Source organism: Crocuta crocuta, unplaced genomic scaffold (genome assembly GCF_008692635.1).
Source record: "Crocuta crocuta isolate KB4526 unplaced genomic scaffold, BGI_CrCroc_1.0 scaffold113, whole genome shotgun sequence".
Lineage (NCBI taxonomy): Eukaryota > Metazoa > Chordata > Mammalia > Carnivora > Hyaenidae > Crocuta > Crocuta crocuta.
The window spans coordinates 2,286,712-2,309,426 of NW_027530368.1; the positions used below are offsets into that span (position 1 = coordinate 2,286,712).

The 22,715-nt window shown below is 44.0% G+C and overlaps 1 protein-coding gene across 1 annotated transcript in view; it reads right to left on the reverse strand.

Moving 5' to 3' along the window:
• Positions 1-2,539, reverse strand: part of NOTO (notochord homeobox) — a 6,952-nt gene extending 4,413 nt beyond the window's left edge. The window contains exons 1-2 of the mRNA XM_077766216.1: positions 2,188-2,539; positions 531-745 (exon numbers count right to left, since the gene is read on the reverse strand). Of these exons, the coding sequence (XP_077622342.1) occupies positions 531-745; positions 2,188-2,539 (567 nt within the window). The remainder of the gene's footprint in view (positions 1-530; positions 746-2,187) is intronic.
• Positions 2,540-22,715: the final 20,176 nt, after the last annotated feature.

The window sequence follows — 22,715 nt, forward strand, 5'->3', positions numbered from 1 at the left end:
GGGGGGGGGTAAGATGAGGAAAGCATCTGTTGACTTTGGCAACATGGAGGTCGAGAGACCTGGAGGGGAAGTTTTGATGGAATGGTAGGGAAAGGATTCAGGAGTTAAGTAGATGCGAAGTGAAGACATGGAGTGACTGTAACAAAGTCTTGGGAAGTTTGCCTATGAAAAGAGCAGAAAAGTGGTGTAGCAGCTCTAGTGAAGTATGGGGTTCTAGTGAATATTATTATTTTTAATATTCAGTCCCTTGAGCACACTTAACTTCGCGGTGAGCTCCCTTTTTAACATGGAAACATAAAGTTCTAGATTAATATCTAGATTAACATGGTTGTTCCCATAATGTGACTTCAAATGGGACTACTTTCCTCATTCATGTAGGAAGTGTGCCAGTGATTAGGGCCTGTCTCCCTCCGTGGCCTGGCACAGAGAAAGAAGGCCCATGTCTTTCCCTCAGCCTCACCTGGGGCCTTCTGGAGAGCAGTGTCTGCCCCCAGGTACAGCCCCGGCCCCATAAGAGTCCCTGCTCCCACCTGGTTCTCCGTAAGGTTGAGCTGGGCGGCCAGCTGGGCTCTCTTCTTCCCCACCAGATTGTGCTGGTTTGTAAACACTTTCTCCAACTCTTCCAGCTGCTTCAAGTTAAACATAGTCCGAACTCTCTTTTGAGGTCTCTCAGTGTCCTGAAGTTCCTCGGCTGGAGCCCAGTCTGGAGTGCCCCAGAGGCCTGAGCAGTGAGCCAACTCTAAGCCTAAAGAGCACACACACACACACACACACACACACACACACTTAAGTATTAAATATGCATAAAATAATCCTGGAAGAATAAAGAGACTTCATTGGCTGCTTGTGAGGTGGAGTTAACCAGGTGACTGCGGGACAGGAATATTAGGGGAAACTCTTCTCCATCTGTTATAGGAAACATTGTGGAGTTTGAACTATAGGAATGGATTACCTATGCAAAAACTAACTTGAAAAGGAGGGGCATCTAGGTGGCTCAGACGGTTGAGCATCCAACTCTTGGTTTTGGCTCAGGTCAAGATCTCATGGTTTGTGGGATTTGTGCCCTGAGTTGGGCTCTGTGCTGACAGCCGGGAACCTGCTTGGGATTCTTGCTCTCCCTCCCTCTCTCTCTGTCCCTATCCTGCTCAAGCACGCACTCTCTAATAGATAAATATTTTTTAAAAAACTAACTTGGAAATGAGATTAACTAATATAAAGCAGTAAGCTGCCATTCAGACCTCAGCTGTGTGAAGAGGTTAGGGAAAGTTGTTTTGGAACCATGGGCATGTTGCTCAGATGCACTGGCATGAATCTGGATGGGGTTGAGAGCTTAGGCTTTCTCTGAGGGGTGAGGTGGAGAAATGCCCGGCTGAAAGGGGTGGAAATGCGGAATGGAGAGAACCCAGGGAGCAGGCACCAGGTATGACTGTGCTACGTGGATCTTGGTATGGGTTGACAAGGCTTGCATGCATTTTGCTCCTGTTTTCCGGGAGGGGAGGTGGGGAAGCGTGAATCAGAGTGCCAAAGATGGCAAAAGCTCCTATAGGTGGATGTCAATGCTAGAAGAGAACGTTAGGTCCACAGCTAAATTCTCATTGGGGTTTAAGTGCCTGCGCCCCAGAACCCGAGGTTCCTCTTTCAGGAGCGCTGTATGCAAGCAGGCTCAGAGAACAGTTCAGAGTGGGGCTTCCGCTCACCCGCACGGGGGTCCTGACATTTGCCAGCTAACGGCTGCAGCGGCCGCTGCTCCTTGCTAAGACTGGGCCGCGCGTTCCAGAAGAGAGCTACTTTGGGGAAGAGTCTACGCTATCATCACGCGTTATTCAAAGGGGCTGTGGAGGGAGTGAGAGACTCTCATTCTCAGGAAGGGACGCTCTGCAGCCCCAGGGCTGGCCTTGTCCCAGTCTTCCGAGGCCCCCTCTGACCCACCCGCACCTTCAGCTCTGCACCCGCGCTCACGCACACCGCCTCCCCCCTCAGCAGCGTGCGTGCAGTGGAAGCCTTGCGCGGCGGTGTGTTCTCGGCCAGTCTCTCTCTCAGACCTCGGATTCAACGGCAAGGTCAAGGGTCATTAGGCCCCTTCCCACCGACAGTGCGTGGAACCCAGGGACGTCTCTATCCTGTGCCCGCTGTCGCGGCTTCCACGCTCTCGAGTCCCCAGTCCCCAGGCGCCCGAGCCCCTCGTACCTGTGAGGCCAAGGCCTTGGAGGCCGCAGAAGCGAGCCACGCGGAGCCCCGTCCGGGGCAGCTGGGGGCACGGCTGCGGGAGACTCACGCTCAGGTAGGCCGGCAGCCACGTCGCGGGAAACCGGGAGGGAGCCGAGCCGAGGTCCGCGGCTGCGCGGGACATCCGGGCGGCGGCGGGGGGCGCGCTGCGGGCGGGCCTGGCCAGGATGGCCTCGACGGAGAAGGAAGACTCGAGGCGCCCGGGAGCGCGGGACGTGCCAGGGCCCGAGGGGCGCTGCTGGAGCTCCGGGCTCTGGTCTCCAGCGCCCGGGGAGGCGGGCGGCCGGCGGCCTTGCGGCATCCGGCTGGGCATGGCGCGGCCCCTGCCCCGACCGGCACAGGGAGTGGAGCCACGGCCTGTGGGCAGCCGTGCAGGGAGCGCAAGAGGCGAGCGGGAGCACCACGCAAAAGGGAGAGAGACTTGTTGGCCGGGAGCATTTCCAGCGGTGGGCGAGGAACTCTTAAATTTGGAGAGAAGGGGCGGGGCGGGGGTCGGCCTTTTCTTCCAGCCGCCTAGGCGGGGCCACCAGTCCGCTGCGAAGCCCCCACTTCCAAAGCGGTGCAAGCCACCGAGTCAAGGTGGGCACTCCCTCCCTTACTCCGGGTTTTAAAATGCCCTGCTTGGGGCGCCTGGGTGGCTCAGTCGGTTAAGCGTCCGACTTCAGCTTAGGTCATGATCTCACGGTTTGTGAGTTTGAGCCCCGCATCGGGCTCTGTGCTCACAGCTTAGAGGCTGGAGCCTGCTTAGGACTCTGTGTCTCCCTCTCTCTCTGCCTCCCCCCCTCCCCCCGACTCATGCTCTGTCTCTCAAAAATAAATAAACATTAAAAAAAAAAAAGTAAAATGCCCTCCTTGGTGCGGATGGAAAAGGACCCTAGCTCGCTGTAGCTCGCTGGCGATCCTGGGCGGGCCACCTCTCACTGCGTGCCCTTCAGGCCTGGACTCATCCTCGTGGGGTTTCTGAAGCAGAAGCCCCAGCCAGCTTCACCTGGGGCTAAGCAGACCTTAAATAATAATAATAATAATTATTATTATTATTTAAATATATTGATAAATACAATGAGAAGTAAATTTCCCATCCTGTCCCCCAGCCACGAGACACAGCCATGGTTACCAATTTCTTTTGGATCTTTCTAGGAAATTTCCTCTGTCTAAAAAGGTGGAAGGGGGAAAAAACTGTAACGGTTCCAGCTTAAGAGATACTTGAATTGCTACAAAACTTGAGTTATGTAGGTGTACCGCCTGCATTTGTATCCCTGGTTTACAGATGAATAATGAGTACTTTCAACCTGTTGTCCTTGGGCAAATTACAAGTTACTGTTTGTATTTCCTGACCTGTAACATGGATGGTAATAGTAGCTATCTCGCAGAGTGCTGTGTGGATTACATGAGCTAGTGCATGTAAAGCATTTAGAACTGGCCTGGTGCGTGGTGAGCACTGTGCTGTGCTGGTGGAGCTGCGAGGGATTCTTGCTTCCCAGACTCCTATTGCATTCTGCCTCCTCAAATCAATGCCTAACATAAAAACTGCTCAGTTGAGGGCAGTTCCATGTCACTGTCAACAGGCATCAGCTATTTGTCATTGTCAACAAACATACCTCTGTCTGCTCTGCCAGGTGGGGAACCAGAAGAACCTTGCTGGGGTGAGCAGCCACCTGTCCTGCTGTCGTTCCCACTCAGCACATACTAGCCCTACTTTCTGGACAGGGCCCCAGGCAGCCTGGAAGCTGAGATTGTGGGTGCAATCACCCGTGGGCAGCCCAGCTAGTCCCAGGTATAGGGTTACTGTGGCCTGGGGTTTGGAGGCGGGGGAGCTAAGTCAGAGGTGAGGAAACACCAGTGACAGCTCTGGGAAAGGGGTATGGGTGGCATGCAAACTCAGAAGAGGGGCTCTCACTTACCTGAGATCAGACCTACTGGGGCAATCAAGTGAAAGTTCTGGAGGGTGCCTCCCCCTGCCCCCATAACTCCCAAATCCTACATACACCACTCCATTCTCAACATATTGGTTTTTAAGGAGTTTTTTTCTCTGTGCCACCCCTAGGATCCCCACCCCCATGGCAGTATCAAGGTGCCAACAGCATGCCTATGAGGAAAGACATGAGCACCCACCCCTTCAGACCCATAAAGACAACAACAGTTCATGTTGTTTGGGGTCAGTGGAGCACAGGGATAGAAAATGTGGATGGGGGAGCACCTGGGTGGTTCAGTTGGTTGGGCATCAACTCTTGATTTTGGCTCAGGTCATGATCTCATGGTTTGTAGGATCAAGCCCTGTGTCAGGCTCTGTGTTGACAGTGGAGCCTGCTTGGGATTTGGGATTCTTTCTCTCCCATGTGTGCACATGCTCCCTTCCTCTCTCCCTCTCTCTCAAATAAATGAACTTAAAAAAAAAAAAGAAAGAAAGAAAATGTGGACTTTGGAGTTGGGTAAATCTATCTTTCGATCTCAGTGATTTTTATTATTGACATAGTAGAGACTGGTTTCGAGCAAATCTTTGATTCGTACTCTCAAATCACCTCCTAAATTTCATCACCTGGGAGACTAGAGTGATGACCTAGGGCAGTGCTTCTCATGCGTTAGGATCACCTGCAACACTCATAACAGACTACTGGGCACCATTCTGAGAGTTTCTGATCCAGAAATCTTGGTGTTGCTTAAAAATATCACTTTTAACAGTTTCTTAGGTGATGCTGATGCTGTCGATCTGGGAACTGTACATTGAAAATCAATGACCAAGGTGATGGTATTTGTGAAGTCTTATCTTGGTATCTTTGGTGACTGGCGTAGTGACTAAAAAATAATAAGTGCAAACTTGTGTGGGGGGTTAAATATTCAAAAAATTCTAACATTCAGTAAATCTTAGCTTTTCTCTAGGTCTAGATTACAATTTTAAATTCTATTCTTATCCTAATTAAGAATTCACTGTTGTCTACATCCCCTGAATGCATATATATTAAAAAATAATGTAACATTAATTTTTTAAAATATGCCATTTCTGTGACTTTGGATAAGTGGATTATTCACTCCAAGTCTCTAATTTCTTATAAAATAGGAATGATTTCTTATATGAGAAAATAATACTCACCTGATGGGATTGTTACAAGAATTAAATGACATGGTGTTTTTAGTTAAATGGTAACTATTATGATGAGGAGAGAGGCTATTTACATCGGTAGATGTGTTGGGCTTAACTTCAAAATGTTCAGTGAGACACAGGATGAGGACAGATTTATAGGGCCAAGAGTCTGGTCTGTGTCACTTTATGCACTGAGACTCTCAATGGGCTCATCTGCAGCAGCAGGCACGCTGGAATTGGGGGGGTTGACAAAGAACAAGACAAAACTTGTTGGAAAAAGATGGAAGGCTTAAGAACATTTTAAGCTAATTGGTGCTGATTTTTTGGTAAAGAGTATAGTCACTGTGTTTCTAGTGCTGGATTTTTAGTACACAATTCACTTTATTTCAGTACATAGTTATCTGTTTTCTGTTATTTCACTTAGACTGTAGATTCCTTGAACACAGGTATTAATATTCTCAATTTAAATATAAGTAAAAAGAGCAAGAGAGGTTAACAGACTGTCTACATTCAAATCCCCTAGCTATGTGTCATTTAGCAAAATGTGGTTTTAATTCACATTTATTTCCCTGAAGACTGTTTATGTTCAGTATCTTTTCATAAGTTTATCAACCACTTGGATATTATTTTTTGTGTGAGGTGTCTGTTCAGGCGCTTTACTTATTTTTCTGTTGGGTTACTATCTTTTCTTTATTAATTTGTAAGATGATTTACATATAGGTAGATGATATTTAGGGATCAAGTTTTTGTTGCACTGTATAGAGGAGAAAATATCTTCTCCCATTTTGGGGTCTGCCTTTTCATTCTTTTATTGTTGGTTTTTTAATTGAAAAAAATTACTAATTTTAATAAAGTTTAATCATCTGCTTTTGTGTCCTTTAAAAGAAACCTTTGCCTGCTCCTAGTCATGAAGATACTTTCCTGTTATTTTTTTTCCTTGTTATTTTAGCTTTTACATTTAGATCTGGAATTGATTTTTGTGTAGCTGTTAGGGAAAAGATTTTGAAAGGATGAGTCAAGGGGTACCTGGGTGGTTCAGTTGGTTGAGCAGCTGATTCTTGGTTTCACTCAAGTCATGATCTCCTGGTTCATGGGTTTGAGCCATGCAACGGGCTCTGCCCTGACAGTACTGAGTCTGCTGAAGATTCTCTCTCTCTGCCCCTCCCCAACTCTCTCTCTCGGTCTCTCTCAAAATGAATAAATAAACTTAAAAAAATTTAAAGGATGAACCAAAATCTGAAGCTACAAAGGAAAATATTAATTGATTCACATACACAAAAATTTAAAAATTAATTGTAATGATAGTTTGTAACTGTACGTTTTGTTTTCTACATGATAAGAGATTAGTACATTTAAAGAAAAAAACAATTTTTATGTAAAATTTATTATTATTGTAACTTTGGTAACTCCAAATCTTGCTTCCTACATAATTTAAGAAACTAGTGTATTTAAATATTTATTTATGTTTTTTGGCATACAATGTATAAAGATGTAATTTTGTAGCAAAAACAACTGAAAAGAGATGGAGACAAAGCTGTAAAGGAGAAAGTTTTTGTAATGTTATTGAAGTTAAGCTGATATAAATTCAAATTATAGTGTTATAACTTTAGGATGTTAAATGTAATCTTCATGGTAACCATAAAGAAAATAGTTATAGAATATACATAAAAGGAAATGAGAAATGAATTTAAACAATTCACTACAAAAAACATCAACCAAACACAAAATAAGACAGTAATACTGGAAATGAGGGACAAAATAGCCATTATAAGGCATATAGAAAATTTTTTTTTTAATATTTTTATTTATTTCTAGGAGAGAGAGAGACAGCATGAGCAGGGGAGGGTCAGAGAGAGAGGGAGATACAGACTCAGAAACAGGCTCCAGGCTCTGAGCTGGCAGTCAGCACAGAGCCCGACGCGGGGCTCGAACCCACGAACCGCGAGATCATGACCTAAGCGAAAGTCGGACGCTTAACCGACTAAGCCACCCAGGCGCCCCATAAGGCATATAGAAAATTAATTTCACAATGACAGAAGTAAGGTCCGCCTTATTGGTAATTACTTTAAATGGATTAAATTTCCCAGTCAAAAAACAGAGATTATATCCCATCCAATGAGGAAGAACTTCTTTGATTTTTCCCAAAGTTGTCAGACATACTCCACTAAATATGGCCTACTATGTCCATCTGACAAAAGCAATCTTTTTTTTTTTTTTTAAAGGGGGTTGGGTACTGCATAGGGAGAAGAGCTCTACATGTGCATTTCTTCTTGTTTGAGATTCACAAATACCCTTTAAACAATTATCTATTAATGTGCTGTACTTCATGTATGAACATAAAAATATCAAAGGTTAACTTTGTAATTAATCTAGTTATGTCCTCCAGAGAGAACAGAAATTGGTTAAAGAGAAATAATTACATAGAAGTGGTTTAATAAACAGTTTAGTATCATACCTGATTCACTCATACTCAGATCATGGAAGTGACTTTCTGACAATGGGCTGAATGAAATATGGGCAATCAATTTATTCACAAAGATCAGGCCTTGACTTTGGTTTAATTGAAGTCAAAATCATATGTCCATCCATATATATGCCAATGGAGTCAAATCTTAGTTTTAAAATGACTTAAATGTGAGCTCGGGACAGTGCAGCTTTGGAAAGGGCAGTACATCAACCAACAGTCAGGACGCCTGGGTTCCAATACCAGCTCTGCCAATAGGTTTGGTGACTTTGGGTAAGATTGTAATAATTATTGAACAGTTGTTAGGTTTTGAGAAACTGAGCTAGGTATTTTATTATATTAAATCTTAATAGCCATTTTGTAAATTAGATAATACATTTACTTTGTACAGGTGAGGAAATTAAAACCCTGAGAATCTAATTAACAATAGCCAAGATCACTCAGCTGGTAAATGACAAAACTAGGGTTTGACACAAGCTTTTCTCTACACTAAAGTATTTCCATCATTTAAACTTTTGAGTCATAATTTATTTCTTTGTAGATGTGAAGTCTACATGCTCTCTGTATCCTTTGTAAATTTGATGTCTTTTTATTTCAGTGTAAATATTTAAATATAATATTCTGTTCTTTTTTTATTATTAGTATCCATTTCACTGAGTGCTGGTAGATCTTTTACTTAGTTTGTATTATCACTATTAAAAATTTATTTCAGGGGCGCCTGGGTGGCTTAGTCAGTTAAGCGTCCGACTTTCACTTAGGTCATGATCTCACGGTTCGTGAGTTCGTGCCCCACGTCGGGCTCTGTGCTGACTGCCAGCTCAGAGTCTGGAGCCTGTTTCAGAGTCTGTGACTCCCTCTCACTCTGACCCTCCCCTGCTCATGCTGTCTCTCTCTCTCTCTCTCTCCTAGAAATAAATAAAGCGTTAAAAATTTTTTTAAAAAATTTATTTCAGTCAGATTTATCAAATTATGAAATCCTTATTTGGGTTGGCTTAACCCAATCATATCATCATGATTTAATTTTACATTTGTTATATTTGTAAAATAAAGTTAAATATTACAGAATTTGACTCCTGCAGTCCAGAACTACAAGCACCCTTTGCTGAAAGTAGAGATGAAGTCAACTTCTATCCCCTTCATCAGGAGATGCCTAGTTATGTCCTCCAGAGAGGATGGTCCTCAGAAAGATGGTCATCATATTTGTTCTTCCAAAGGGTAGGGGAATAGAAGCACCTACAGTCATTTGCCAAACTCCTCCTCACTTTTGCTATCACTTTGGCCTGGTACCTAAAGATAAAATTGTTATTGTGTCTATGGGGACAAAAAGGGCAGAGATTTACAGATGGATAAAAACAAATGATTCAAATCTATTATGTCTATACTCTATCTCACTGGAGATGCAAAGACACAAGCAGATTGAAAGTGAGACAATGGAAAAAGACATTTCACGCAAATAGTAACCAAAAAAGAATAGGTGTGGATATACAAACATCAGGCAAAATAGATTGTAAATCAAAAAAGTTTATAAGAGACAAAGAAGGACAATACATATTATATGGAGTTCAACATAGCAAGAAGTTTAATGCAAGCAGTTACGTACTTAGGGACAGACCATAAAAATATATGAAGCAAAAACTGATAGAATTGAAGGGAGAAATACACAGTTTTACAATAAAAGCTGGAGACTTCAGTAACCTACTCACAATAATGGATAGAACAACCAGACCAGACGATAAGTAGGGAAATAGAGGACTGAACAAAATAAAGCTACTAAATCTAACAGACATATATAGAACACTCTACCTAACTAAGACTACACATTTTTTTCTCAAGTGCACATGGAACATTTTCTAGGATAGACTATATATTAGGTCACAAATTAAGTCTCAATAGATTAAGAGATAGATTTTAAAAGTATCTCCTCCAACCACAATGAGATGATGTTAGAAGTGAATAAAAAAAGGAAAGCTGGAAAATTCACAAAATTGTGGAAACTAAACCACACACTTTTAAACAAATAATAGATCACAACAAAGATCACAAGGGATATAAGAACATACTTAGAGATGAACAAAAATGAAACATAACATACCCAAACTCATAGGATTCAATGTAAGTGCTACCAAGGAGGGCATTTATAATTATAAATGCTTATTACATTCAAAAACAAGAAAGATTTCAAATCAACAACATAATTTTCAACTTAAGGAACTAGAAAATAAGAATAAACTAAAACCAAAGATAATAGAAAGAAAGAAATAATAAAGATTAAAACAGAGATAAATGAAATAGAGAATAGAAGAACAACAGAGAAGATTAATGAAACCAAAAGTTGGTTCTTAAAAAGATCAACAAAATTGCCAAAACTTTAGCTAGATGGGCTAAGAAAAAAACGAATACTCAAGTTACTAAAATCTGAAGTGAAGATGGGACTTCACCAATTTTATAGAAATAGAAATGATTATGAGACAATACTATGAACAATTGTACACCAAAGTTGGATAACCTGGATGAAATGGACAAGTTCCTAGAAACACACAACCTACCAAGACTAAATCACAAAGAAGTGATTGGAAAATTGGAATAGACTTATAACTAGTAAGGAGATTGAATCAGTAATCAGAGATCTTCCAACGAAGAAAAGCTCTGGACCTGATAGCTTCACAGGGGAATTCTACCATGAAGTACTAACACCAATCCTTCTCAGACTTTTCCAAAAAATTGAAAAGGAGGGAACACTTCCTCATTTTTATGATGTCAGCATTACCTGATACAGGATAGCCAAACAAAGACACTATAAAAAAACTACAGTCTGATATTCCTGATGAATATAGATGCAAAAATCCTTAACAAAATACTAGCAAACAGAATTCTGTAGCATATTAGAAGGATAATACATCATGACTAAGTGGGATTTATTACTGGAATGCAAGGATGTTTCAACATATGAAAACTGATGAATAAAATTCACCACATCAACAGAATGAAGGGAGAAAAACACATTATCATCTCAATTGATGCAGGAAAAGTATTTGATAAAATTCAACATACTTCACACTTTCATGATAAACACTCAACAAACTAGGGATAGAAGGAAACTACTTCAACATAGTAAGAATCATAGAATAAATATGCATATAAACATTATATTCAATGATGGGAGACTTTTCCTCTAAAATCAGGATCAAGACTTTCACCACTTCTATTCAAAATACGACTGAAAGGGGCACCTGGGTGGCTCAGTCAGTTAATCGTTGGACTTTGGCTCAGGTCATGATCTCACAATATGTGGGTTCGAGCCCTGTATCCGGCTCTGTGCTGACAGTACAGAGCCTGCTTGGGATTCTCTCTCTATCCCTCTTTCTCTGCCCCTCCCCTGCTCATGCTGCCTCTGTCTCTCTCAAAATAAATAAATAAACCTAAAAAGATGAAAAACAAAAACAAAATACAACTGGAAGTTTAACCCAGAGCAATTAGGCAAGAAAAAGAAATAAAAGGCATTGGGGCACCTGGCTGGCTCAGTTGGAAGAACATGCAACTCTTGATCTCAGTCATGAGTTTGCCCCCATTGGTGTAGAGATTACTAAAAACAAATTTTTTTAAAAAATAAATAAGGACTGCCTGGGTGGCTCAGCTGGTTAAGCATCCGACTTTTGGTTTTGGCTAAGGTCATGACCTCATGGTTCATGAGATCAAGCCCTGAATCAGACTACTGCATGCTGACAGTGCACAGCCTGCTTGGGATTCTCTCCATCTCTCTTTGCTCTTCCCCTGCTTGTGTTATCTCTCTCTCTCAATCTCTCTCAAAAATAAATAAATAAACTAAAAAAAAAAAAGAAATAAAAGGCATCTACATTGCAAAAGAAGTAAAATATCTCTCTTAACAGATAATATGACCTTACATGTAGAAAACTCTCAAGAGTCTACACACAAAAAAACCTGTTAGAATAAACCATGAGTTCAACTAAGTAGCAGGAATCAAAGTCAACACGTGAAAATCATTTGGATCTCTATACACAAACAATGAGCAATCTGAAAAGAAATTACAAGAACAGTTCCATTTACAGTAGCATCAAAAAGAATTAAATACTTAGTAATTAACTTAACCAAGGAGGTAAAAGACTTGTACAATGAAAACCAGAAAGCATTGTTGAAAGAATTAGAGAAGACACAGATGGAAACATATTCTATGTTCATAGATTGGAAATCTTAATATTGTTAAAATGTTGGTGCTACCCAAAGTGATCTATAGATTCAATGCCATCCCTATTAAAATCCCAATGATGTTTTTCAGAGAAATAGAAAAACTCTTCCTAAAATTCATATGGAATTTCAAGTGACCCTGCATAGCCAAACCAATCTTGAAAAAGAAGAAAAAAACTGGAGGACTTCTACTTCCTGATTTCAAAAATTACTTTGGGATGCCTAGGTGGCTCAGTCAGTTAAGTGTCCGACTTCGGCTCAGGTCACGATCTCATGGTTCGTGGGTTCAAGCCCCGTGTCGGGCTATGGAAGCAGCCCAAATGTCCANGGATTTTGTGTCTCCCTCTCTCTGACCCTCCCCTGCTCACGCTGCCTCTCTCTCTCTCTCTCAGAAATAAATAAAACATTAAAAAAATTTTTTTAAATGTAAAGTTTTAGTAAACTTAAGGGTAAAAGTTTGTCATCAAAGTGATATTCCATATAAACATATTGAAGAAAAAATATAATGATTTTAGTAGGGACAGAAAAATATTTATAAAATTCAACATAAATTTATTTAAAAATATATTTTTCCACCAAACTGAAGGGTAAAGGATAGTCATAAAAAGCTACAGCAACAATCATATTTAGAAGTGAGACTTTAGAAGCAGTGCCAATTAAAGTCAGGAGTAAGACAAGTATATCCATTACCATAGAGTCCATTGTACCGGCAATCTTAGCCAATGCAATAAGACAAAAAGAAAGCTATAAGAATTATAAATGAAGAGACCAAACTATTCTTATTTCTAGACAATATAATTATCGACAGAGAAAATGGATGCAAATGCACAGAGAAAGTTTTCTGGAAATGTTCTCAGTATAGTATATAAGAATTAGTAAAGGTAAATATTATTAGCAAATGTAATTGAAAATATATCTCACTTGTAACTGGATCATAAACTATAAGATACATAGGAATAAACTTAAGAGATGTGCAAAATGTTTAAAGAGAAAGTTAGTATTGAAGGACATAAAATAAGACTGAATACATGGGTAGGAAGACTTAATGTCAAAAGATGACAGTTCTTCAAATTATCTTAAAATTAAATGAAATTAGAATTTTTAAAGTTTATGGAATTGCACAACTTGGCAAATTGACTCAAAAAACTGTATAAGGAAGCACCAAGAATATCTAAGATAGTATGAATAAAATGAGTAAGGTGAAGGAACTCGCTTTACCCAATAGCAACACTTCTTATAAAGCTGGAGTGATAAACACGGTATAATATTAGCATAGGGATGAATAGGCCAGGGGAACAGAATGGAGAGCCCTGATCCTACAATTACCTTCCAAGGATAAACATGGTTGCTTCACTCCTACTTTTCAAATCTCATGCAAATTTCTCCTATGGCCAACTCCAGCCCAGGACCATATAGGGAAGGGAATTCTAGGAAGTAGGATTCCAACTTAGCTAAGTTGGCAGAGTACAAAGCCACCACAGTCCACAATTTGTCAAACTTGGCATCCATAAATACTTGTTTTCACCATACTTAACTTCGAAATAAAGTTTAAAAGCCAACGATAGCAAAACTGTGCTTCTGCTTAACATGATGCATCTATCCCTTGCACAATGAAAACATATCAGATAATTGATTAACCATATGGAGAAAGAAAAAGTACATTCTTAATGCTCCCTGCCAAGAGAGGATGTAAAGTCTCTTTATTCATAGTTCGGTGATGTTCATTTCTCTTCTGGCCAAGTCACATTTCCCCTGCGATATCCTGTAAATTAATTACTGACAAATAATGTGAAAAATGTATTCAAACAGTAGAGGACTGGGAAGGGGAAGGAATTTTTTTATTAAAACACAAAAATATTTACATTGAAATAATAAGAACATTTCATCCTCATTGCTGCAGCTCATTGTGTTGTTTTAGCTGGTATTTATAAACCCTCTTCCACTTCCCATTCCATATTCTTGCTCGGTGAGGTGACCTTTGTTTCTGGTCTGGGCTATTAACACATCTTCCCCTATTGGGTTTTAGTAGTTTTGCTGTTGACATTAATCACAGGAAATGGGAATACCAAGAGGCTCCCCATTCTCCCCTTTGGAAGTCAAGACTAGTCACCCCAGAAAATACAATAAACTTCTTTTGTCTGTTGATTCACTGGGAAGAGATGTTTAACGTAGCCGGGGCCAGGCTCAACATCCAGTTCAGTGGAATCACTCCTGTGTTCCTTGTGGGAATATTTCTCTTTTGGGAACTAATACTTCTAGATCAGCAGAACCCAATGATTCAGAGATGGAAAGCAACATCTCTGCTAAAGAAGCACTGTGTGTTTTATTAAGGGAAGCTGTTCTCATTTCTAACCTTGCTTCTTGACCTATGAACCACTGCTTTGGGAGAAATGGCAATGTATGTCAGCTGCTGATTTAAACAACATCTTGCATCCTGAAGGACATTACCCGAGCCCTGCAAAGCATTGCCACCCAGGTAGTTCTGTAACTGAGTCTTCTGAAAAGGCCATTCTATTGTTCCTTAAGGCCAGCTGCTTCAGGGTATATGGTAAGACCAGTAGATTCCACAAGCCTGAGTCTATAGCCACTCTTCATTTAATGTAAAAGAAATTCTTTGGTCAGTCATAGAAATTTCCAGGTGCCTTTCATGGACCTTGAGGTGGGAATTTAAAGCCCTGACTCATCATATTCTTTCCCCGAGTTCTTCAGGGCATTTTAACAATCCACCAATCTTATTCTAATTATATTCAAGCAAATACTTGGTCAATCAAAGCACTGACTTCTATAGGCACCAAATTATAACTGTCTACAGGTGATCATTTAAAGAACATTTTTCTCCCATCTATGACATAGAGTACTAGTGATCCCTGTACGCCTGGTAGCCCTTGGTCATCCTTGGTAAGGGTCATTTATGCCTTTAAATCTAATTAGATCACAGAATCAATTCTGGATAATCTAGACCAAATTCAGAGAACCCATCACTCACGAAGTTTTTGATCTTGGAAACCCTGTCTGGTAGCATATTCTGTACCAGTCAGGATATGATCTGAGAAGCAGGGCTACTGGGAATGACAAAGAATAAGAACTTTATTATGGGAATTTGTACCCAATGGTGGGAGCTGGTTATATAGTCTGTATATTAGACTGTTTTTTTTTTTTTATTTTGTCTGGGGCTGGGGACTGAACTCCAAGGGCAGGCAGTTGGGAAGGAAAGATGGATGTGAAGTGGGGGAGCAAGGATGAATTGGGACCCAGGGAGAAGAGCAAGAATGAGCTAGAAACTGCTTCAATCTCGCATCACCTCTAAGCCTCTAACTTCGTTAATGCAGGTGGCCTGCAGAAGAATCTGGTCCTTTGTTTTAGAACGAAATCCACAACTAGTCCAGGAGTTGGGGGAAACTGTAGAGGTTCTGACGGGAAATAAAGGAGCTTTGTGCCCATCTGCTTTCTCCCATTTCCCCCACCAGCAAGGTGAGCCAGCAAATCTGTCATAATGCATGAGCCACCACAGGGCCTGCCTTACACAGCGTAAACATGACAGCTGCTGCTTCACTTCTGTTGCCAAGTAGCATGCAGATTTCTCCTGTGGCCAGCCCTAGCCCAGAACCATACACGGAAGGAAATTCTGGGAAACGTAGTCCTAGCTTAGCTAAGCTGACACAATATAAAGCCACGACACTATTTATAAAAAGGTTTAAAACACGTATAACTTAAGCCATAAATATGTGATATAAGTGTAAAGACATTCTTGAGTGTGAAAAATATTATAACTAAAATAAGGATGAGCTCTGGAGAGTATGAAGGGGATAGGACTAGGGAGGGCACACAGGCCATCAATTTTCTGTAACATTTTATCTCTTAAAACAAAACAACTGTAGGGGCGTCTGGGTGGCTCAGTCGGTTAAGCATCCAACATCGGCTCAGGTCATGATCTTGCAGTTCACGAGTTCGAGCCCTACGTCAGGCTCTGTGCTGACAGCTCAGAGCCTGGAGCCTGCTTCAGATTCTGTGTCTCCCTCTGTCTCTGCCCTTCCCTCTCTCATGCTCTGTCTCTCTCTCTCTTTCTCTCAAAAATAAATATTAAAAAAATAAAAAAACAAAACAACTGTAGTAAAAATGTTTGATGAAGTATGTGGTGGTGGGAATAATGATATTCTTTTTCTTATTCTCTGTAGTTGCCTATAGGTGTGAAACGTAGAGAGGAGAAAAAGGAGAGGGAAATGGTGACAATAATAATTGCTATTTACTGATCACTTAAACTTTGCACCTGGATTATGTCACTTAGGTAGAGAATGGGTTTCTTTCTCTGGATTGAGGGAAGAAGCGTAGCTGTAGACACCAACGTTTTGACCCCTTGTCAGGAACCCAGAGCCCCTGGAGACCTGAGAAGATAGAGATGTATTGTGGGGGGGCCCTTTGCTGCCCTTATCCCAACATCCTTGAGAATTCTTGTCCCTTTTCTCCTTTTTGCTCTCTCTTGTGCAAGGTCTTTCCATCTCTCTTGCTTTCTCATCTTTCCAAAGGGGAGGGTTTTGCATCCAGAAGAAAGGTGCTACGTGGGGCAAGTACAGGTCTTTGGAGCTACAGGGCAGCACACACACACATCAGGCCTTAAGTCAAGCCCCGCCCACAGGATGAGAGGGCCTCAGGCTACTGTGGGGAAGCCCCACACCTCCTCCCCCCTGCCCGGCTGTCTCAGCTCCAGCCCACACCTGTTCCTCCCCTCCTCTATTCCTCCTGCATCCCCTTGCACCTGACGGGGCCGAGAGCAAACAATGTTGTTTGTTCCTCTCTCCCCGGAATGCACAGTGACACAGGGGAGGCACCATATATGCTGACAACACACATCGCACTTTGCAGTTACCTACTGTTTCCTAACTTTTTTGTGTATATGCTGCTTTTAAGACTTTCTCTGAAATCCTGTGCTCTTCAATTAGACTGAAGTCAACAAACATCTGTTTGTTTGAGGTCGATTTTATGTGCTCGGTTAATGAGGGGTACAAAGGAATGAAGAACACCGTTTCTTCCCGTTGGGAACTCACGATCTCATGGCAGGGGGAGGTTCACAACCATCAAACCAACGGGGCAGATTCTACGGGAGTATGAAGGACAAAGCGTAATAACTTCAGAGATCCAGGAAGGCTCCTTGGAGGAGGCTTTCCTCTGCAGATAACCTTCAAAGAGAGAGCCTATGAAGGGAAGGAGTGGGTCAGATTAGGCAGAAAGAAAATGCTGTGAGAGAAAAGAGAAGGGCTAGTTAGTATGAGCCCCTTGGGGACTCTCAGCTGTAAGGATGGGCAGACAGAGGGAGGAAGGAGGAATGATCAGAGAAGAAGGGTGAGGGCTGGGGCAAACAACCCTCATGCAATGACAGTAGTATGTTTTCTACCCACTTAGAGTACCTTAGAGCTGATTGGACCTTTAACAAACTAGCCAAAGCCCTTTATTGTACTAAAAAGGAAGCACGTTGAGGCCCAACTAAATAGGGAGTGATTTGCACAACAGGTAAACACTGGGTCCAGGACTCAGCTTCCAGATCACTCTACACCACGCCCCTGTGACAACTTAAGACCCAGGTCAGCACCTCCTTTGTCCTTTTCCCATCAGCCATGTCTGCCACAGTGCCTAGCACGTAGGAGGCACAAACGTATTTGCGAACTGATTTCTGTTTCTCTAGTTTCTGAATTCTGTTTCTCCAGACACTTACTCCTCCAGTTTCTGAAGAAATGCACAAGGAAGAGGGATGGTCCTCTACCGACCCCTGTTCTGCCACAGCACCGTGCCGGGTGCATACTGATGCTGTCTTCTTGATCCCCACAGTCCTGCTGTTATTTTCACTTCACAGATGAGGTAACTGCATCCTGGGCAGCTACGTGGCTCGTTTACAGCTCGTGAAGTGTCTGAAATCAAATCCAGGTCCATCTGACTCTAAATTCCATGACAAGGGTGTCAGAGTCAGCGGTTGGAATGGAGTTTCATTGAATTGATTTCTCCTCCATGCCCACAGCCCTTGGGGCAGGATATTTTTTCCTTCGGGGTAAATGGGGGATGGCATTACAGTAGAAGAGTATGTGTGAGAGAGGGTGAATCCTTTTAGGGGCTACCTTGCTCTAACTGCTCATAACTGACAGCACCAAACAAAGGTATTGGTTCATTTTTAAAGTCTCTGTCCATTGGCCTTTATGTCCTCTCTGGATCGTGGGCATTTGAACCCCATCTGAAGATCCAGAAACTCAGGGGCATTGCCAAAATGGAAAGACATAAAAAGAATTGGATGATGGCATGTGTGACCTCTCCAAGTGTCTTGTGATCAGATGGAGTTGGAGAGGGGAGAGGATGGGAGCACCATCTAGAAACAGGTTGCTGTATTTAGAAGAAAGGAAAATAGAGATGGTGGTGGTGGGTGCGTGTATCTTGCAGGCAAACGTTAGGTGGCATTGAGCAGGGAGAGAACAGACTTGTCACAGACTTTGCGTACCAGCCCAGACCTGCTCTCATCCCCACAGGCACATTTCTGGGGTTCTCACCAAGCCTCTGCCACTCCCTACTAAAGCTAGGGATGTTGAGTCCAGAGTTGGGGACAGGTTGGGGGAGAACTGAATGGGAAGGAGCGCTGCCAGTCCCAGGAAAGCTCATTTTCCAGGCCAGGTGCAGAGGCTGGGCCCTGCTGCCAGCTGGAGGTCTAGGAGTGGGGCGGAGGCTCTGGCCGCCTGTTTGTTCAGCACCGAACTGAGGTTCCTGTTAGGAAATGCCCTTGTTTGTGCCCAGACTGATTTGTTTGCTATTCACACTTCCATGGAGAGCTGCTCTTTGGAGTCCTGGCTTCAAACATCGGGGTAGGCATGGGAAGGGGGAACACGGGTGGAACCCAGAGCCTACAGGGTCCAGAGAATAACCTGGGAAAATGAATGTCTATAGCTTCTGGTGGGGAGAGGGAGGGGTGGACCTCACTGGAAGCTCAGCCCTGACTTCTTGCTTTCCAGAGAAGAGCCACATGGGGCTCGCCTAGTGAGGAGTCCTGACTCAGGAATGGCTTGGAGTTTGGCTTCCTCACTTCCCAAGGGAACTGTCTAGCGGGGAGCAAAACACCTTAATGCAAGTTCCACCTTGAGATGCTGATTTAGTTGGTCTGGGGTGTGGCCAGGGCGTCAGGACTTATTAAACCTTCTCAGGTGATTCCAGCCATGCAGCCAAGGTGAGAATCGCTGTTCCAGGGTCTACCAGCTTCTCAAACCTTAACACGCATATGAATCACCTTGGGGTCTCATTAAATTGTAGATTTGCATCTGTAGGCCTGGGTTGGCTCCTTAGCATCTGCATCTTTCTTTTTTTTTTTTTTCAGTGTTTATTTTTAAGAGAGAGAGAGAAGGGGCAGAGAGAGAGTGAGACACAGAATCCGAAGCAGGCTCCAGGCTCTAAGCTGTCAGCACAGAACTGGACATGGGGCTCAAACCCACAAACTGTGAGATCATGACCTGAGCTGAAGTAAGATGATTAACTGACTGAGCCGCCCAAGCGCCCCAGTATCTGCATTTCTAACATGCCCCCAGGTGATGCTAGTGCTGCCGGTCTAGGGACCATACTTTGAGTAGCAAGGCTTTCTACCTGCTTTGGACTTCTCATTCCAATTGTCCTCATTGATCAGAGGGAAGGGGGTAGAACCATGAACCCCAAAGCTTCCTGCACCTGTTCACCTGGCCCACTCTTTTTCCACTACCTTACTTGGTGAGTGAGCAACAGACCTCACAGACTCTCTGGCCAAGGCTGGTCATTCTCAGAGTCTCAGTGGACCGAAAAGATCCCTGACTCTACCTAGGACAAACCAATCCAACCGGCTCCAGTTAGGAGTATAGCAGAGGACAGGAGGAAAAGCAGCAGGCACAGCCTTCTCTGTCCTCTTGGGAAAGTAAGCCTGATGGGCAGACAAGACACAAACACTGTATGGTAAGGTATAGTTCTAAAGTTGACTGTCATCATATTTTCTTCCCATATAATCTGTTACAAAGAGGCCTTGCCACTTCCCCAGCCACACTTCTCGGAGCTAGGCTAGCCCTATGACTTGTTTTCGTCTATAGAATGTAGAGAAAGTGACACTGTGTAACTTCTAAGGCTGGGCCTTCTGATCTGAAGTTTTCCCTTTGCCATCCAGGATGTTCACTCTCAGGATCTGGCTTCCATTTTAGAAGCCCAAGGTAGCCACGTGGAGAGTTTGAGAGAGGTCCCAGCCTTCCAGCCAGCCCTGCCAAGACCCTAGATTTGTGAAGGGACCTATCCTGAATGCCCCAGTCTCAGCCATCTGATTGCAACCCAGACAAGCTACACAACTTGTGAAGCCCACTGTAAAACAAAAACGTAGGGTCCCTTGTTCAAAAATGATTATGAACTTCAAGATAGCAACAGCAGAGCATTTAGATCAACTGCAGGGCCTCTCTGAGTGTGGCGCCCTGTGCACTGCCTTGTTATAACCCCCCTAAGAAATCCTAACTAACACCACACGAAGCAGAACATCCCAGCTGAGCTCTGTCCTGGCCACCAGCGCTGTGAGCAAATAAAGTAGTTATTGTTTTAACCCATAAAGTTTGGGAGTGGTTCGCTACACAGCAGCTGGTCACAAAACATGCCACACGGCCCGATTCTTTCTCAGGATGTGAGAGCAGGCACTGGCGGGTCAGGACTTTGGGCTAAGACCAATGAGAGGTGATCATACTTGTTCACCAAATAGATGAATCTTTGGCAATGCAGTTCGTTTACAGAATGTAACGGGTGAAAAACTAACTGCAGTCCAGTGCTGGCCAGAATATGCTGACCTGGGGGAAGGCAGAGGAGGCAACGATCGGACCCTGCTTGCATTCCCTTTTCTCTGGGAAGGCAGTGTGGTGGAGCAAAAGAAGAAAGGTCTTAGAAGTCAGACAGACCTCAGCTTACATCAGGCACGTACACAGTCACATAGGGAGAGTTCGGGGAGCCTCACACCTCCTCACCTCTCCCCATCTTGCTCCCCTGGCAGCTTTTCCCATCCCAGAAAATGGCAACTTCATCCCTTTAGCTGTTCAGGCCAAAAAACTCAGTCTTCCTTGGATCCAGTCTTTCTCTCATCCTCACATCCAGTCCATCAGCATAATTCTCATAAAGCTCTACCTTCCAAATATAGCCGGAATCTGACTGCATCCAGCCACCTCCACTGCTACCACCGTGGGCTGAGCCTCTTGTTTCTTGCTGGGATCACTACAGGAGCTACCCTACCTATCTGTGCCTTTGCTCCTGTGCTTGCCCCTCTCTAGTTTTCAACCCAGTAGCCAGGGAAGTCTTGGTAAATGGGCTTAGAGCAGGTCACCTCTTTGTTAAAGATATCCTCAAGTGACTTCCCAAGTCATTGCAGGTAGGGCCTGACAAGGCCCTCGACAGCTCTTCTCTCTCTAATCTCATCCACTACTCTTCAGCACCCCACCCCCCATATGTACCCACATGCTCTGCTGCAGCCACACTGGCCTTCTGACTTTCCCTTGACCAAATGAGTACGTCTTTGCAAATAAGGAACACAAGGCTCAGAAAGGAGGGTAAGCCACTTATTGAGGCAATACAGCTAGTACATGGCTGAAGAGAGGGACGCTCTTTGCTGCCTCCAAGCTCCTGGCTCTGACCTTACATTGTCCATCCTTCCTCAGGGAGCTCATAGCTTCAGCCCTGGTGGTGGGGGATGCTTCTGGAGCTTTGCTGGCTGGTGTTTCTCTGCTGCCTGGGACCACATCTGGACTTGGTGCTGGGGAGGGTCCTGTGTGCTCACTGACTGGGTAGGCCCTGCCCAGAAACAGGACAGGTGGGCTCAGGATGCTGGCCACTGGCCTGTGTGTGCAGAACCGAGTCAGGCCTGCACCCACTCTGGGGCTCAGGGTTCCTGGGAAACAGGGCCCGGTTTTCTCAAGTCTCTGCAGAGCTCCTCATACAATGTCCTGGAGAATTTAAGCCCTCTGTTCCGGCAATGGTGTGTAGAGTCCTCGACTTGCCGTCAGGAAACCTCCGGTCTGGTCCTGTATCTAACTTGCAGTGTGACAAGATGCAGGACAGTCATTTAGGCCCCTTGCCAAGTGAGGTGATAACCTCAGGGGGGTGCTGATCCCATTCGTGGAGGCACCATTTTGCTATTTTTTTTAATGTTTTATTTATTTCTGAGAGAGAAAGAGAGGCAGCGTGAACAGGGGAGGGTCAGAGAGAGGGGGACACACAGAATCCGAAGCAGGCTCCAGGCTCTGAGCTGGCAGTCAGCACAGAGCCCGACGCAGGGCTCGAACCCACAAACCCTGAGATCATGACCTAAGCCGAAGTCAGACGCTTAACCGACTGAACCACCCAGACGCCCCACCACTTTGCTTTTTAAGTGCCTGTCCCTCCTGGGCAGGGTCCCAGCGAGGCCAGGAGAAGGCACCGCGACAAGATAGGTCGCAGGGTGGGGGGACGGGGGAGGCTGGAACCCGCAGATTGAAGCGCAGGGCCGTCGGACAGTGTCTCGTGCGGCAGGCAGCAGGGGGCGCGCGCAGACCGTGTGATGAGGGAGGCCGCTGCCTCGGCTGCCAGGGGTGACGCGACCCCTGGTGTCTGGGCTGCCTGGGCGAGGACGCGGGAGGCGGCTAGGCCCCTTACAGAGGAGCCTAAGAGTTGGGATCAGTTTGGCCTGCAGACCCCTCAGAAGCTCCAGGAAATGAAGCCTGAGTCCAGGAGGAGGGGCGCAGCGCTGTGCCCGCAGGG